The sequence below is a fragment of the Mytilus edulis genome, chromosome 2 (assembly GCF_963676685.1).
Source record: "Mytilus edulis chromosome 2, xbMytEdul2.2, whole genome shotgun sequence".
Lineage (NCBI taxonomy): Eukaryota > Metazoa > Mollusca > Bivalvia > Mytilida > Mytilidae > Mytilus > Mytilus edulis.
In genome coordinates, this window is record NC_092345.1 from 82,015,664 (window position 1) to 82,033,246 (window position 17,583).

The window sequence follows — 17,583 nt, forward strand, 5'->3', positions numbered from 1 at the left end:
GTCATGACCATACGCGTATGGTTCAAATACTCATATGGTCAGGAACATATATAATATAAATACTCACAGAGACCAGTGGATTAAAACTAATATAATAAGCCCCGCTGACCCCTTTCTCCATTTGTGTATAAAATAATAAAATAATACTCACTCAGGCCATCCTTCTCCTGTTGTAACAGTAAACAGGGTCAACATGGCATAAACAATGTTGTCATAATGGAAATCTCTCCTGTCCCACACTCTATCCTGAACTGTAGGAGTCTCAGCTCCATCTTCATATGAGAAAAACTGACCCCTAAAGAGATGGAAATTATGCCAATCTTAAATATTTGAAATAGGAGACCAGGTAGAAAGTCAATGGAGATTTTAAATGAGAAATCATAAAAACATTTAGGTCATGTTACAAGATTATGTCTATGAGCTGATGGACAAAAAACTGTCAGACAACAAGAAGAGGTATTCTTTTATTGGCACATCATGACAAAAGTTGATAATTTTGCTTTGGTCAAGACAACAAAAGCTTATTTTAATATTTGACAGCGTAGATAATATTAACAAATACTTAGCATATCAGATATTGCAAAAATATTTGTTACAATTGAATTATTAACTAATGCCAACAAATATTTAAAATATATCATTAAACTTATTTCTTTTAATGTGTACTCACTGACATTCTTCCTTTGTCTCTTTTGATTCATCAGTACAAAAGAAAAACTTCCCTTTAAATAACTGCACAGCAATTACACCAAAAATAAACTGGAACAGCATGTATACAATGAGGATGTTAAACACATTCTTCAAAGAATTCACCACACAATCAAACACAGCCTAAAATAGAAACAGAATTCACCACACAATCAAACACAGCCTAAAATAGAAACAGTTTTATATGTAATACACTTAACAAAAGACACATTTTGGGGTTAAAATGTTTTCGTTTTCATTTATATAAAAATAACAGAACAAAATTCCAATGTCCCCCCAGTTGCACATATTTTATATTTCCAAGGGCATAATTCTTTTTAAAAAGTCAAAAGTCTACCATTATAGTTATTACTGATATTAACCTACAGAATAAGTTTTATAAAAATATGGCCAGAATTGTATTCTTGAGAGTGCTAACGAGGCCATTTCCATTAATTTAATTTTCAAGGGCCTGACTCTTTTAAAAAAGTCAAGCGTCCACCATTATAGAACTTGTCTGAAATTTAGCTCATATTAACCTATAGTAACAGTTTTATAAAAATCTGGCAAGAATTGTACCCTTGAGAGCTCTATCGAGGAAATTTTCCATAAAGTTAATTTCCAAGGGCCATAACTCTGTTAAAATAAGTAGATTGTCCACCATTATAGAACTTTTACAAGAAATTGCTGATATATTTTTAAGCCTCAAAATTATGTCCGGCCTCAAATCTATGTCCTCTCCGCAAATCTATGTCCTTTCTGCAAATCTTTGTCCTTTCCACAAATCTATGTCCTTTTTAATATTGCGTCAAAAACATTCCAAATCTATGTTCTTTATTGTCTCAAACGTATGTCCTGTATTATCTCACATATATGTCCTTTATTTACTCAAATCTAAGGCCATTTTTGGCTCAAATCTATGTCCTTTCATCGACTTAAAACATAACAAAAAGTCATCAAGTATATGACGTCTCTGCATAAAAGGAATGATGGCGGAGCAGGACACTATTCCAAATGAGGGATACACTATATCTAATAAGTGCAAAAAAGGTATTTCAAAGGATCCAAATCCAGAAGCGTTTGAGGTGGATATGCCTTACATTGTACAGATTGCGAAGGCCAAAGAAACATAAAAAAACCGGGAGCAAAAACAATTGTTGACGAATTGAAAGTGCTGTTTTCTGACAGAATGGTAAAAAAGTTTTTGTCGCTTTACTTTGATCAAGAATCTTAATGTATATACAAAAAATCTCAAGACTTTAATAGCAATCATAGGAAATGTTTGTACAAAAAGCAACTAATTCACATAATAAGCAAAAACCACATGAAGGACCATAGAAAATATGAAGCAATTTATGACTGTTTAAGAAGTAGAGTATTTCCTGTTGTAAGAGAAAGCATCAACTTGAAGGTACTATTTGAATTAAACGTCAACTGTCAGTGCTTAAACAATGCCGTAGAAATTCTGGAGAGAAGGAATATGCCAAAACATAAAGAATGATTCTTCTCCGTGAAAGATTTTCGTTATTAAAGACATAATTACATGTTTTACATTTGAACTGAATAGATATCAGCTAAGACCAAACAATTGATATATGTTCTATTGTGATTCACAAATATTTCAATCAAAATTATAAAACACCTTTTATTCAAGGTAAAACATAAATAAAGTGGTATGAATGACATTACTTGTTCACACGTACGTTTAAATCAAATTGAGTTCAAATCGAATGCGAATCAAATTTGCTTATCCCGTTCACACACTCTTCTTTTTTCAACTGAATTGATTCGAATTGGCATAATCTCTCTATTAGAAATGCGTTTTTGTTAATACGAATTAAAAGTTAACGTAGTTCGGACAGTTAAGCGAATTAGACATGCATTGCAATTCAAATTAGAATTTACATTTGGACATAAAATGTTTCAAATGCGAATTAAACTAATTCGAATAAGTTAATGAAAAATCGAAGTTCGAATTAAGTGTGAACACAACATCAATGAAACAGGGATATGAACAAATTCAAAGACAAAACGAAGTACGCTGAAGTTGCAAAAAATATTCATTCTTTACTTTCTTTTTAGTAAAATAAATATGTGTAGTTTCTATATTATAAATACCAGCGAAATGATTTAGTCGGATTTACTTAAACGTATAGTATACTTGAGCTCTTGCACACACATGGAGAACACATACCAACTTAATATTGAATTATGGGAAATGACTTAATAAAACAAAAAACCTATCAGGCCGAACTTATTAGACAGGCATAAATTTGCGCATGGCGAAACAAACTGGAAAAAGATTTTAAACATTACACAGATTTGAGACCTTATCTTTTTTAATGGACACAGATTTGTGAATGACGTCCCGATTGATCATAGTAAATCGGAGACAGATTTGAGGCCTTATAATTTTTTATGGACATAGATTAGCAATTGACGTCACGATGGGGCATAGATTTGAGAAACAGACACATATCTGAGGTTTACATATTTATATTTTTCTCACCTTTAACTTTGGAATTCTATTAATTGTTTTAAGTGGTCGAAGAACTCTAAACACTCTCAGTGATTTGATTGTATTCAAATTTTTCCCTGCACTTTCACTACAAAGAAATTATAGAATATTATTTCATTATTCTATCAAATAGAATGATTTCTGTCTGTGTAACATATTCTGTCTACTGATTCACTGTCCTGAAAGATAGCCTAGATTATAAAGAATATGCCATGACATCTTTTAGGACAGTAGAACTATCAATAATAAAATGCAAAATTGTCTATTTAAATGAAACACTTTTGTACAAATAAGGGTATAAGAAGGGGAAACATTACTTCTCTTTACAATCATATACCAAATCTAAACTGCACAAAAGTTGAAAAGTAAAAAGGCCTAAAATCCAGAGTTTTTCCTGAAATATAATAGGTAACTATTACTAAAAAATATACATTCATATACATCATGTAGCTAATGAAATATACATCTATATACATCATGTAGCTAATGAAATATACATCTATATACATCATGTAGCTAATGAAATATACATCTATATACATCATGTAGCTAATGAAATCAAAACTATATCATAATACTGTAATAGTTCAGAAAAAAAATAATACTGCAATTTACTTTTATACTCAATTTTATTTTATAATACCTAAGAAAGTAAAAATAGAAAGTTTTTTTACCTTAACATCTTGTAAAGTTGGTAGAAAAGGGATTATAAATAAAACTCAGGCAACATTTGTAGACAATTTAAAAACAAATGTGGATAGATTGAGGATTTTTGATCAATCAATTCCATGCAAAACCATGTGCTGTCTTAAGAGTGCAAAATGCAAGCAAAAGGTTGAAGAAAGAAATTAAACATGCTTCAAATAGAGTCCATGGTTTATTTAACATTATTTCTATATTTTTTAGTTTTCAATGTAAAGGTTGGGGCTTAAACTTGATTTATGTTTTTATGATTTTTAATTCAAATCAATAACTGCATATTATCTGTTTAAAAGAATAACAAAAGTTCTCATAATTTTCAGGCCATATAAACTTAAATGGTAGTCATATATTTCTATTTCTATAATACAGATGGTATTGAAACAATAAATATATAGCTGTCATTTGAAATTTGACTGAAAAAGTCAACTAAGACCAAAAAAAAGCTGAAATAAACTACCGCAGAGTGTACATTTTTAACAGGACTTTACTTCATTAAATTTTTGAGCTATTTAAACTAGTGTGACTAAACATAGTGTCAAAAAAACAAATTAACAAAAAATAATGCAAGAATGAGAACAAAATAATTGATGGTTGTTTATTCATTAAAGGGTTCCTTGTAACAAAGAAACAACGGTCATAGTATAGAGTTTCTAAAGTATATATGTTACCAAAAAATTGACTTTAAAACAATTCTGTAAATCTTACAAGAAGTACTGTCATAGAGCAAAATATGTCAATAAGAAAAACTGGAAACATCTGAATGTCTTATTCTGCTTAGATATCACATCAAATTAGAAAGTACCTAAAGATATTTCCTAAAATTGAACTGAATTTTTTTTTTTTGAAAATGAACATTCCCTGTTGTTTATACCATCAAATAATTAAATGTATTGGTTGATTATAAAATAATGTGACAACCATCATAAATAAGTTGTACTGAAAAATATCTGAGCAATCATAACAATACAGACCTGTGTTAACATAATGGTTTTTGATTTTAATCATTTCCTCTTAATCACAAATCAGCTTGCAAATTAAGTATTACAAAATCTTTATACATGTATTCAATTAAAACATTTTCTTTGGAAGAACTTTAAACTTTATTTTATTCCCAGTTCTCTCTGAAAACTCATTTGGCAAAATTTCCACTAGACAACATAAAAATCTAACAAAACCAAATTTGGAGCTAAAACAAATCTCATTTCCAATGCATTCAGTGTGGTTAACAATAAGTGGTAAGAAATATTCAAACTTGCCTGCCTTTTCTGCACAAAATCATAAAACTCGGTTAAAACAAATACATATATAGAAGATAAACATTCTACTTGTCAGTTGAAATTTTTAATCAATTAAATCAACCCTTATATTAAAGAATTATTATAATCAACAACAAGATGGTAGACACAAAAATGTAAGATGAAACTAAATCATTATGGTCAAGTGCTAACCCCCCTACATCTTCTGGACAACTTTTAATCATCTTCTTCCCTTCACAAAACTTGATGATTGCTGGCTTTTACTTAATTCCAATAAGAATGTGCAATATGCAAAGAAAACATTTTTTCCACAATGAATTAATAAGAAAACAAGAATGTGTCCATAGTATATGGATCCCCTACTCGCACTATCATTTCCTTTGTTCAGTGGACCGTGAAATTGGGGTCAATACTTTAATTTTGCATTAAATTAGAAAGATCATATCATAGGAAGTTTCAAGTTGATTGGACTTCCAACTTCATCAAAAACTACCTTGACCAAAAACTTTAACCAAAACTTTAACCTTAACCTCGCACTATCTTTTTCTTTGTTCAGTGGAACATGTAATTGGGGTCAAAACTTTAATTTGGCTGAAGCGGGACGATTGGACCAACGAACGAACGGAGGCACAGACCAGAAAACATAATGCCCCTCTACTATCTACTAGAAGTAATGTCATTGTACAAATACACAATATATGGTGACCTATAGTTGTTAATTTCTGCCTAGTGAAGAGTTGTCTCATTGGCAATCATACCACATCTTCTTTTTAATATGTTTTATAATTTAAGAAAAAAATTATCTGACTGTAATATGTTGACTGTTTCATTGGCTGATATATACTTTTACTAATAACTATATATATTTTTTCACTATTAAATCTTTCCACAATAGATAATGATAGCAATGAAATCAATGGACTTAAAACATATTTATAGTCTGTATTAATTACAATGTCTGCTAGGAAACTGAAATCAATGAATTACACAGTATTTAGTGTGTATAGATCTGCTAGGAACATGATAAGTAAATAAACAGTCCAAACACAACAGTTAATTTTCTAGTGTTAATACATTCTTGTATTAACAATCACACAAAGTGAGGTTGCTGTCTCTCTGATGTATACACAACATATGATAGCTACCTCGTATGAACATTTATAAAAAAATCTTCAAACTATTGTTATATGATAAAGACTTGAATTGTATTTGAAATGTGCTTTTAGTTGCAGTTTGCATCAATGTGAATAAAATCTGTTACCAGTTGCTGCAATTTAATGTCATTTCAGATGAAGATCTGAGGAAATATCATTTGACTTAACCTTTTAACCCCCAATCCCGCCTGTAGGCATGATGGCAACAACCATTCTTTGATGGCCCGTATGAGCCTCCATACCTTTTTTAAACTGCCCAACCTGAACTGTCATGATAGCAGGGACTTCAACCAAGCAGTTCATGGTCATAAAATCTTCTCAGACGTCTGTTTATGAAAATATGGCACTTTGAAAGCCGTTTAAGAGTTCAAAATCGGAAAAACGTGAAAAGTAGCCATAATCAGGTGGGGGTGGGCATCTTTTGATGGCCACTACGTAACTGGTAGTCATTGTAGGTATAAACTATTATTGCAAATACATGCATAGGTGGTATAGGAACATGAAGAGGTATAATATTTTAGGACATTTAGGCAGACCTGACTTGACAATAATTCACCAGCAAGACACTTAAGTCCCATATACTCCCAGTTAGCATGAATGGACTGCAGTAACTATAGGGTAAGACTTGAATGACAAAGAAACACAGTCTGGTCAAAATTTCTTTGGATTTGTAACAGAGTATCTGATCAGGACTTATATAAGATTTTCTCAGATCTTCATTTGATAAACAAGGGAAAATAGGTGCTGATAGTGGCTTCTTAACAACTACAAACTAATCTTAAAGTACAGACAAGTTGCACCCTACTTCAACTACAATTGCAAAATGTTAGACAGAAAATTCACATTGAAAATGTATTATTCAAATTGTGTACTAATTCCAAACTAACCATTTGTAAGGAATATTGGATTAACAGCTTTTGTAAAGGCTTCTATAACAAGGATTGAGGCATGGACAAAAAGCAGAGGTAAAGCACTGATATATCAACATCCAGTTAAACAATTAATGTTTTAAATTACAAATTAGGTTAGTGTGGTTTCTTTTCGGGAAGTTTACAACCACATCTATTTGACAAAATGGTACTACAATATATCATTTTAACTAAAAAGTAGAAATATATCATGATAATTGGTAATGGTTTCCTGGATGTAAAATACAGTGATCACTCTTCATAAAACCAATCATACTACCTTCCCCTATTTAGTACTCACGTGTTGAACATACTAAATACACAGTTAAATATTTATAATGTCATATAATGCAAAAGCCAAATTTCTATCATTATGATTTATTTTGGGTAAAATTCATCATTATGTGAATTTTTCATTGAAATTCCAGATTGAGTTTGGTTACAAAATGAAGGCTGACAAAAGAACAACAGTGCACAGTAAGACAGTTACAATGATGAATATTACTAAAATAAAACTGCTGAACAGATTTGCAGAATAAATGTTATAAGTATGTGTGCCTTTTGTTGTAGTTGTGTCTTGTTTGAGCAAAAATAGTGGGCGACCTACATTTGCGCAGATTTTAAAATGACACGCATTACATTTGCGCGTAGAAATGGTATAACGTTGGCGCAAATTTACCTGTAGTTTACCCGAGTTATTTTTACCTGTATTTTTTTCCTATTATTGTTTTGAACATAAATTGGCGATCACACCACATCTTATTAAATCATATATTGATAAACATATATAAGACAAGTCTTTATTTGTTTATTTAAACATTTAAAAGCACTACATTTATGTAAAAGAAAATTTTTTGAATAAAATACAGCGACTATCCTTAAAAAGAACATTTAAAGTATATAGTCATGAATAAAATGCAGTATTCATTGAGATGATATATATATACGGGAATCATCTATGGATCAGTCATTGCCTGATACTTTATCCTATCGATTTGAGATAGCATTGGTAGCGGCAAATTTAACCATTGAATTTGAATGTAAGTAGTTACCTGAATTTGTAAAATAATTTCAACAAAAGTGAAGATGATTGGATGAGTTGAATAAAACTGTTCATTGTAATGGCTATGAAAAGACTCTGTCTGACCTTTTGTCTAAGTAAATTTGATAAAATTAATTTCAATTTATTTTAACAATATTATGTATTTTTTCTAAAAGTAACTTTTTAACAGGTAAATTTCGCGCAAACGTTATGCATTTCGTCGCGCAAACGTGGATTTTTTTTGCGCAAACGTAAAGTGCCAATCCCAATCTAGACAAATATGCACAGAAAATTGAAATGAGCAATAATAAAAAATGTTCAAAATAAACTATTGATAAAGAAAAAACCTGTCAGCAAAAAATCCCCTAAAAACCCTAAGGATTTCCATGGAACCCTGTTGCTTGCCTACTATTGCTGCGGTCAGTGTAGTAGTGACTTTAAAAGTGAGTTCATTTATCAGTATAACTTTAAAAAGAATCTTAAAATATATTAACATTTTTTAAAATGCTATTTCTTGGTCTTGAAGATAAGCTTCTGTGAAAGTTAATCAATAAAGGTTTAAAATTTATCATGTCAAAAACAATTAATCCCTGACTGTCTGTAAATTTTTACTGTAAAAAAATAAGTCCATCTATCAGATAAATTCTGAAAATGAAAAAAATATATTTTCAAAAGTTTGTTTCAAGCGTTATCTCTTAATCATAAAATAAGCTGAATGTTAACTGTAAAACTAAAGTCCTCTGGTGAAACAAAACACCATAAGTTCTTTTTTCTTATGGTCTTCTTATTGTGGCTCAGGATGAATATGACAAATAAGAAGATTAACATGAAAACATGCAGACAAACAATTATTATAAAATGTTATTCAGTTTACATTAATGAAGACTTTATCTCAGTATAAAACAACATCTAGTTTTGGCATTGCAATATACTCACCCACTAAAGAATGGTCAAAATTAAAAAATCATTCCCAATTAAGAAATCATTCAAATTTACAGTTCCATTCTAAATTATTCAATTTTCTTATCAGTTTTTTTTGTTTCTGAAGCCAGTGGAGGTGTAATGATAAGTTTTTATTGGCCACATTTGTGCACCAAAATTAGGGTATTTTTTTTTATTTACCACCACTATAAAGTCACAGTCAAAAGAAGTTGAATTGCACGAGGTTATATGTAAAATTGTTACTGCTGATCAATAGCAATGTATATAACTACTTAATATGCTTGTTTTAATAATAAGCATGAATATGGCACTTGGAAAACAATTATACGATAAATTGTAAACATGTTTAGTAGTGGAGATATAACTAAATTGTGAAGTAAAGAAATTAAACACTATTATATATTGAAGTATGTTACCCCAGAATTACTCTAAATACACAACTAAACTCAGCTTCTAAACATCAAATCCATGTAAAATATATTTTTATATAACTACTATAAAAGCCCAATTAATCTATGTTGGTGTTTATAAGTAATATATACTTACGTGAAAAAGAAAGCAACAAGAGCACAGATAACAACTGAGGCATCTAAGATATTCCACAGATCTCTACAGTAAGCTCCAGGATGTAGGATGATACCCATGTCAATTATCTGTAATACAAGTACATACATTGATCTCTACTGAGAGAAGTATACAATCATATGATGTATATCTAAAAATTGGACAGACACAGTAACCTGTTGTCATTGTAATAAGATTCTATCTATCTCAGAAAGTAAACTAAAGGTATGTACAAACTCCTTTATGACATAAAGAAGTATAAATTCCCACCATATTTGATCTGTTTTTCTATAATTCAGAAAGAGTTATATTAACTTGAACAATGCCATGCAAAGATTTAAACACTAGAGTGGGTTGCCCATATTTGCCATGGACACATTTTTGCCGTTTTGCTATTTTTCTGTTAAATTTGTGTGCTTTTATCAGGTATTTGCCATAATAGATGGTACGATCTCTCAAGCTTATTCAGGTAATAATAAACAACAATTTTTATAATATAACAGGATAATGAGGATGGTCATATCATACATTGTGGCGAAAATATGTCCCCCATGGTACAGGAACAACTTGATTTACTCATGAGTTTGCATTTATTTTTAGAATAATTAACCAATGTTTTGAAGTTTTTTTCATATACAATGTAGTAAAATTTCTGAAACCTACATTAAAAGTTCCAGATATTCAAATGTAGGTTGGATGTAAGTGGAAATGAACTAATTATGCGGCTAATATGGTTCACTCACTCTACATGTACATCAAATAGTATAAAATTGATTTTTTTTTATATGGACCTTTATGGTTTTTAGGGACTTTCACAGGATATTCAAGAGAAAATAAAAGAGCTCACTACTGACTGATGACAGACAACAGACATCAAGGGATTTGATAGGTTTACATGCCTTTTGGCCAAGAACACTATAAACAGAATGTTTTAGTTTAATGTCTTTTGCAAAAACCGATAAATGGATGTCTTCATGTGTATAAAAGCATACTTTGTATAGACTAACCTTTAGTATCATTTCTATTGTGAAAACCACTGTAAACACATAATCAAAATAATTTAAAATTTTGTTTCGGAAGGCATCTTCTTTCACAGGCTCTTCTGTTGCCAAGGCAATACTACTGGCACAAATAACAATCATGATAAATAAGTCAAAATATCGAAGGTTGACTACAAAATGGCAGAAGCGACGAACTCTGAAAAATAAAAAAATTAAGAATTGAATTACCAATTTTTCTTAAATAAGATACATTTGTACAAGGTTTTATAGGAAATTCAATTTCATTTCATTTTTGAAAGTAAATGTTTGGAAGTTTCCATTATTGACATTGTATTGAATTTTGTTTATAACAAGACAAAGATGTTTATAACAATTTAGTTTGCTCTATCTGTTAAAAGGTTTTACTCTGTATTATTTCAGAGTTGAATGTAAAGATGTAGATGAGCAAGATTGTGTGAGTGATTAGCAATAGATGTATTTACACATGTATGCAAATATGTCCACCATTACGTAAAATCACACAGGTTCCAGTAAACTTTGACATCATAATTCAAAACTTTTGACATCACAATTAAAAAGTGATTGTTGCATGATGTCAAAGATGATTCTGAGTAGATCTAAGGTTATTCGGAGGCAAAATACAGTTAAATACCAAAAGTGGAAATATAATGTATGAGTTTAGTACTTACGGATTAGTTGGACCAAATATAAACATGGAACTGTAAGGAAGCATTGGTTTAGGAACACCAAAACCTCCTTCTTGCTGTTTCTTTTCTATTTCAGCCATACCCAAGCTGCTATTGTCTGAAAACAAAATAAAATATGTATAATCAATATAATTGATCTACTTTTTTTCTAAAACACTCACATTGGAAATATGTAATATTAATAATAATTAGTGTCTACACTTTTAATAAAATGATCGGTATGGAATGGTTTAAACAAAACAACTTCCATAAAACTTGGCTTAAAAATTATTCCAGAAAAGAGTATCTGAAAGTTTCATAAGATATTTTTTAAGATGGGGGTAAAATTATTAGAACATTTTTTTTGGAAATGCATATATAAAGCAGATTCACTTTAAACAGTTAAAATATATATTGTTTTCTTGGTCCATGAAGCAAGTTTTTTAGCCATTGGTTATTTTTTTCATTAGAAACAAACAGGTTTAATTTATTTGTTCTTAGCATCTGTAAAGTAACAAAAATGTGTCCATAGTAAACGGATGCCCCATTATGAAGCATAATAAAAGACTGTTTCATTGATTTACATTATACAAGAAATAGAGAATGGTAACAAATTTATATTGAAAAAATAAATATGGAAAAATTCTAAGTGCTCTGCAACCAAGTGCATGTTTGTTTGTGAAAAAGGTTTAAATCGTTTAATAGCAGATTCTCAAAAGTCACTTAAATTAAACAAATAAAACAAGAGATTGTTTTGAAATGCAGATTACAAAGTTCCTGCTTAACATACACCCTCTTTGGCAAAGTTTTTTGTCAGTGGGTAAGATATTTAAGTGACCATATTACTTTTCCTAAGTGACCCTTGGGAGGAACTTGCCTTTAACATGTAGGACTAGTTTTATCTTCCTTACTGCACATCCTCTTGTAAAGTTGTACAACTGTGTTAAGTTTCATCAATTACAAACCAACCATTTAGGAGGAGTTGTCATTACAAGAGACTATTACCACATATTGTAATATTGAAGTAAAAGTGAGCTTGATTTACTCCCCTTTGACATATAGAACCAGGATTGTATTCCTTTATCTACAGTGCTTAATCATAAGTAGTTGTCATGTACTATTATTTTATATATATACCATATATAGTAGTAAATACATATAAATTGTATATGTAATCTGATCAATAGTAATCATGCAGTATCACAATACCTTTTGGGAACAAAAACATAATTTATCATGAATACATAGCAGAAAATTGTAAATGATGAAAACTTATGACAGATCATCCCCAAGAAGTGTTCTTCAACTGTTCAAAGTTTCATTAATATCCATTTGGCTATTAATGAGTAGTTGGGCTTACATTAGACAGATGAGTGGGATTCCTTTATACCCCCATGAACTATGTTTAAGGAATAAAATGTCTCTCCCTAACTACAATTAAAAGATTTGAATATAAGTGCAAAACTTTCCCAAGAATTAATGAAAATGTGTTTGTAAGCTTGTGGAAATATTTAAGATGAAAAAACACAGTGCAGAATCCTACATATATGAAAGTGAGTGACCATGAGGTGATCTAACCTGCTTTCTTATGATTCTTATCAGCTGAAAACATTAAAACCAAATTTATAAATATCACATTAAGTGAAGTTACAAAAGTTTACATTTTTTTTGCCATTCTTTCCCTTCATTGATCATTCAATCTGTATTATCCTAGATACGTCTTTGAAAATTTTATTTGGGAATTAACTTAGTATAAAAATAAATTTCATTAAAAGGGATATGTTAGAACATAGATTAATAATAGAAAGGCTCATAATATATAAATAACACATATTATAACCACAGCCAACCTTAGCTTTGCCTTTTGTGGAATTGCCAGAATACTGTACAATTGTTATACAACAGTTGATTTGATTGAATAGTTCATACTTTTATGAAAATTATAAATACAAAACCATTTTTCTGCACCTCTCTTGATTTTTTAAAAGAAACAACTTCTAAAATATGAAGAACAAGAATGTGTCCCCAGTACACGGATGCCCCACTCGCACTATCATTTCCTTTGTTCAGTGGATGTGAAATTTGGGTCAAAACTCTTATTTGGCATTAAAAATTAAAAAAATTATATTATAACGAGCATGTGTACTAAGTTTCAAGTTGATTGGACTTCAACTTCGTCAAAATCTACCTTGACCAAAAACTTTAACCTGAAGTGGGAGGAACGGACGAACGGACAAACGGATAGATGGACGAACAGACGTAGACAAGAAAACATAATGCCCCTCTACTATCGTAGGTGGGGCATCAAAAGACAGTATCTAATTGTTTAACTTGCATATTTTACATAGTAACAAATAAACAGATACAATGCATTGATTGAATCAGATTCCTTATTTTGAGTGTAGTCAAATCGTACACTTTTGCCTAACCGGTTACTCTGATAATCGTTCAACCGAGTAACCGGTTAACTGGTAGTTTAAGTTGATGTTTGAAGGCCTTATCTAAATATATATATGAAGATGTGGTATGAGTCACTATGACAACCTTCCATCCAAGTCATGATACATTTACGTTTTTATAATACCATGAATTGAAGTTTGTCCTTTGGTATTATAAGGCTTGTCTGTGAAGATTCCTAGCGAAGTTTGAATTTTAATAACCAAATACACCGTATCAGCTATGGCGTTTGTACTAACTTCAGATTGTAAAATAAAAAAAAAAATCTTAAATCTCGTAGAATTTAATATGTCTGAAACCGATAATTCTTTCATTTTCCCTTGTTGTCTCCGAAAATAATGTGGAGTGTTTCAATTTGAAAGGATTAAGCCTGTTACTTGAACTATAAAGTCTTCATTGATAACATGCACATTGGTTTGCATTTCACAACTTTTGAGTTAGCATTTCGTTTCAAGTATGACAAATCCTTGCACGAAGGAGATTGCACATTCAGATGTAGGTCTACACAATATTAGATCAAAAATGAAATAATGAAGTAATAAAATATTAAAATTTAATCGTATTACTGATTTAAAGTTACTGTTAAAAAAACATGTATACTAATTATGTTTCCTTAAGATCTTTTCCCTGAGCTGAGAGACAAGTTCTCATTAATTTTAGATTTTTGGATTAACAATAGCAATCAGTATACTAGACAATTGATCTGTCTAATTAATTACCACGACGACAATTTTCAAAGAAAACATAACTATTTAATGATTTCAATACAAATTGATATCAAATCTATCAAAATTGAAAAAAAAGTCCGGTTACCCGGTTAGTGATTTTTGTATTCGGTCATTCAAATGGTTAACCGTTGACAACACTACTTATTTTGATGAACTTTAATATAGCCAATCCCAGAAATACCAATCCTAATGATTCTCACCAGAGTTAGGACTATCTTTATCTGTTCTGGTCTGTTGTGTATCTATGTTGACTGCTACAGTTTTCTTATCGACCAGATTGTTTTGATTTATAATATTCTCTTGTGTTTTGCTAAAACAGATACTGCAAATGAAATATTTACCCAGATGGGTGAAAAATGTGATAATATAACATGAATATATGAATATAAATAATGTGTACATTAAATCAGTAATTTGTTAAGTGAATTTTGTTATGTGTTTCATTTAATTTTGTGTATTGTAATATTATAATGGTTCTTTATATTCTCCCTCACTACACCCTTCCGGATATAAAGAAATTTTATTCTATGGTCTATACAAAGTACAAGGATCTAATATATGCAGGCGCGGATCCAGAGGGGGGGGGGGGTTCCAGGGGTTGGAACCCCCCTTTTTTTGGACGATCAATGTATTTGAATGGGGACATGTAGTTGGAACCCCCCTTTTTTAAAATAGCTTGATCCGCCCCTGATATGTGTGCTTTTCACTATTACCTCAGACGAACAACAAACTATATTTTATGAACCTTAAGGTTGGGACACACTATTGAACTGAACATAAACAAACTAATCAGCTAAAGAGTGGTCGTTTCAGATTATTGGCCTGTTGTATAAGTCACAAATATAAGTTTTTAGACATTATCAATAACTGAAATATTTTCTAAAATTTTCTAGGAAAACAACCTTCCTAAAACATTTTGTCTCATTCTTTTCAAAGGGCATATACCTTAAAAATGTTTGAAAATGATGATATTTTAACTTTCCAATATTTGACATATAATTCATTAAACTCTGATGAGAAATACAGATATCAGAATGATGGAAGTTTTTAACGACCTTGACTGGCTTTTCAGTCCTTGATGTACACGGTTGTTTCCTATAATAGTTTAATTTCCAAGGGGCATAACTCTCTAACAAATAATCTATTGGTGATTTATTGAAGATTTAAAACTTCGATAAAAATTTTATTACACTTTAAAGAGAATAAAGATTAATAGTCCCTTACAATATTGATTTTTATTATCATTTATATTTCCCAAGGATATAACTCCCCCTCAAAATCATCAATCAGACTTAATTGTGCAACTCTGCCACTCTATTAATGTATTGATAACTTTTGACATATGTCAGACAGACATCAAAATTTGCATAGCCAATACTTCGCTTAGCAGCAAGGGACCAACAAATGCATATAGGTATTAACCTTATATCAAATGTGATGTAAAACTTTTATATTTGTATGTATGTATGTGGTATCATTATTTCACTTTTTTCAATTTGCACATTTTCAAAAAATGTGAAAAACTCTTTAGTTTTGTTGTTCATTTGTACCTGCACCAAGACATGAATATGACAGACAAAACACCAAGAGTTTTAATGATATCCTTAAAAAGATCTGTTTCAAAATTGTACAGAAAGCATAAACATTGATTTAAAGAACAACACATTTGTTCACTCATAACAATAACTAGAGCTGTCTTTCTTGGATTGTGTTTATAACATTACATATTTTTCGAGGCCTTTATTTTAAGATAAATAAATAATGTGATTGATACTTACTATGGAAAGTTTCCTGTTTTATCTGGCTCGTTATTCTGTGGAGATGGGGGACAGATGTTGATCCCAGGCATCCCCCCTCCGTTACCATTTTCTGCAGCTAACATTTCATCCTGCTGAAGTTTCAATATCTGGATAAAACAATGAAAATTCAAATGAATAAAGTGGTTTTCTGGTTAATCATTTTCAAATTAACAATACATTTCAATAATTGGGTAGTTATACATTGAAAGAAATATTATATGTTTTTTATTCACAACATCATGCTACAAAATTATCAAATTACTCCACATCAAACATGCTTACTAAACAAATATAGGGAGAACATGTGTATTCTAATGAAATTCTTAAAAATAAATGTCACTTTCATTTGGACATTCCATAGTAATCATTGACTGGGTATTAAAGTCATGAATTTTAAGATGAATAAGTTATTTCCTTCAACATGATTAAAATTATTGTTTTAAACATCATAGACACTTAGACAGATAAGAACACTGCACATTGAATGTGAATTAATTGAAAATGTCAGCAAGTTTTGCTACACAAAGAAGTAGTACTTGATTTTTTGCATGTTTATAAAAAATCTAAAACAAATATATTGGCATCAGTTCATCAGATAAAGTTTTGATTCAATTTTCCTTCTCAGTGAATAATCTAGAGCTACATTTATATAAAGGCTTAAATGAGAACTACTAAACAAATTTAACAGAATTTAACCAGATACAAAATTGAAAGAAATTTGACATTTTCTTCTTGTTATCTGCAAGATTCAGATGCAATTTATATTTTACTGTTACCCTGAAATAGTAGTGAACAGAGAACCAGTGATGTGATTAATGATAAGAAAAGGGAGGTAACCTTCTGTTTTGATGAATCGCTATATTGTCCAGCAATGCCTTGTTTCATTTCCTCTTTAAGCTGTAACAAAAATAAGCAGAACATGCATAGGCAACTCAGTTCAAATGAGCTAAAGACAATATAAATATAAATAAAAAGCAAAACATTCAGGTTAATATGGATAAAAGTATAAAAAATTCAAACACAATACAATATCAAAGGTTTAGGGATATCTGTTGACAATATGTATACATAATTTTCAAATCCAAGAAGAGTGAATGTCTCCATTCAGTTTGTTTAGTTTCTTTAGATAATTGCAAATA

The 17,583-nt window shown here is 30.3% G+C and overlaps 1 protein-coding gene across 25 annotated transcripts in view; it reads right to left on the reverse strand.

Moving 5' to 3' along the window:
- Nucleotides 1-17,583, reverse strand: part of LOC139513141 (voltage-dependent calcium channel type A subunit alpha-1-like) — a 215,630-nt gene that overhangs the window by 60,767 nt on the left and 137,280 nt on the right. For 11 of the 25 annotated variants that reach the window (XM_071301395.1, XM_071301386.1, XM_071301381.1 and 8 more), the window contains 9 exons: nucleotides 16,424-16,551; nucleotides 14,846-14,967; nucleotides 13,039-13,062; nucleotides 11,464-11,578; nucleotides 10,781-10,970; nucleotides 9,756-9,862; nucleotides 3,197-3,293; nucleotides 671-831; nucleotides 152-295 (listed from right to left, as the gene is read on the reverse strand). In XM_071301395.1, coding sequence (XP_071157496.1) covers nucleotides 152-295; nucleotides 671-831; nucleotides 3,197-3,293; nucleotides 9,756-9,862; nucleotides 10,781-10,970; nucleotides 11,464-11,578; nucleotides 13,039-13,062; nucleotides 14,846-14,967; nucleotides 16,424-16,551 — 1,088 coding nt within the window. Of the gene's footprint in view, nucleotides 1-151; nucleotides 296-670; nucleotides 832-3,196; nucleotides 3,294-9,755; nucleotides 9,863-10,780; nucleotides 10,971-11,463; nucleotides 11,579-13,038; nucleotides 13,063-14,845; nucleotides 14,968-16,423; nucleotides 16,552-17,281; nucleotides 17,342-17,583 lie in introns of all 25 variants that reach the window. The other 14 variants (XM_071301390.1, XM_071301394.1, XM_071301378.1 and 11 more) reach the window with 5 other exon arrangements.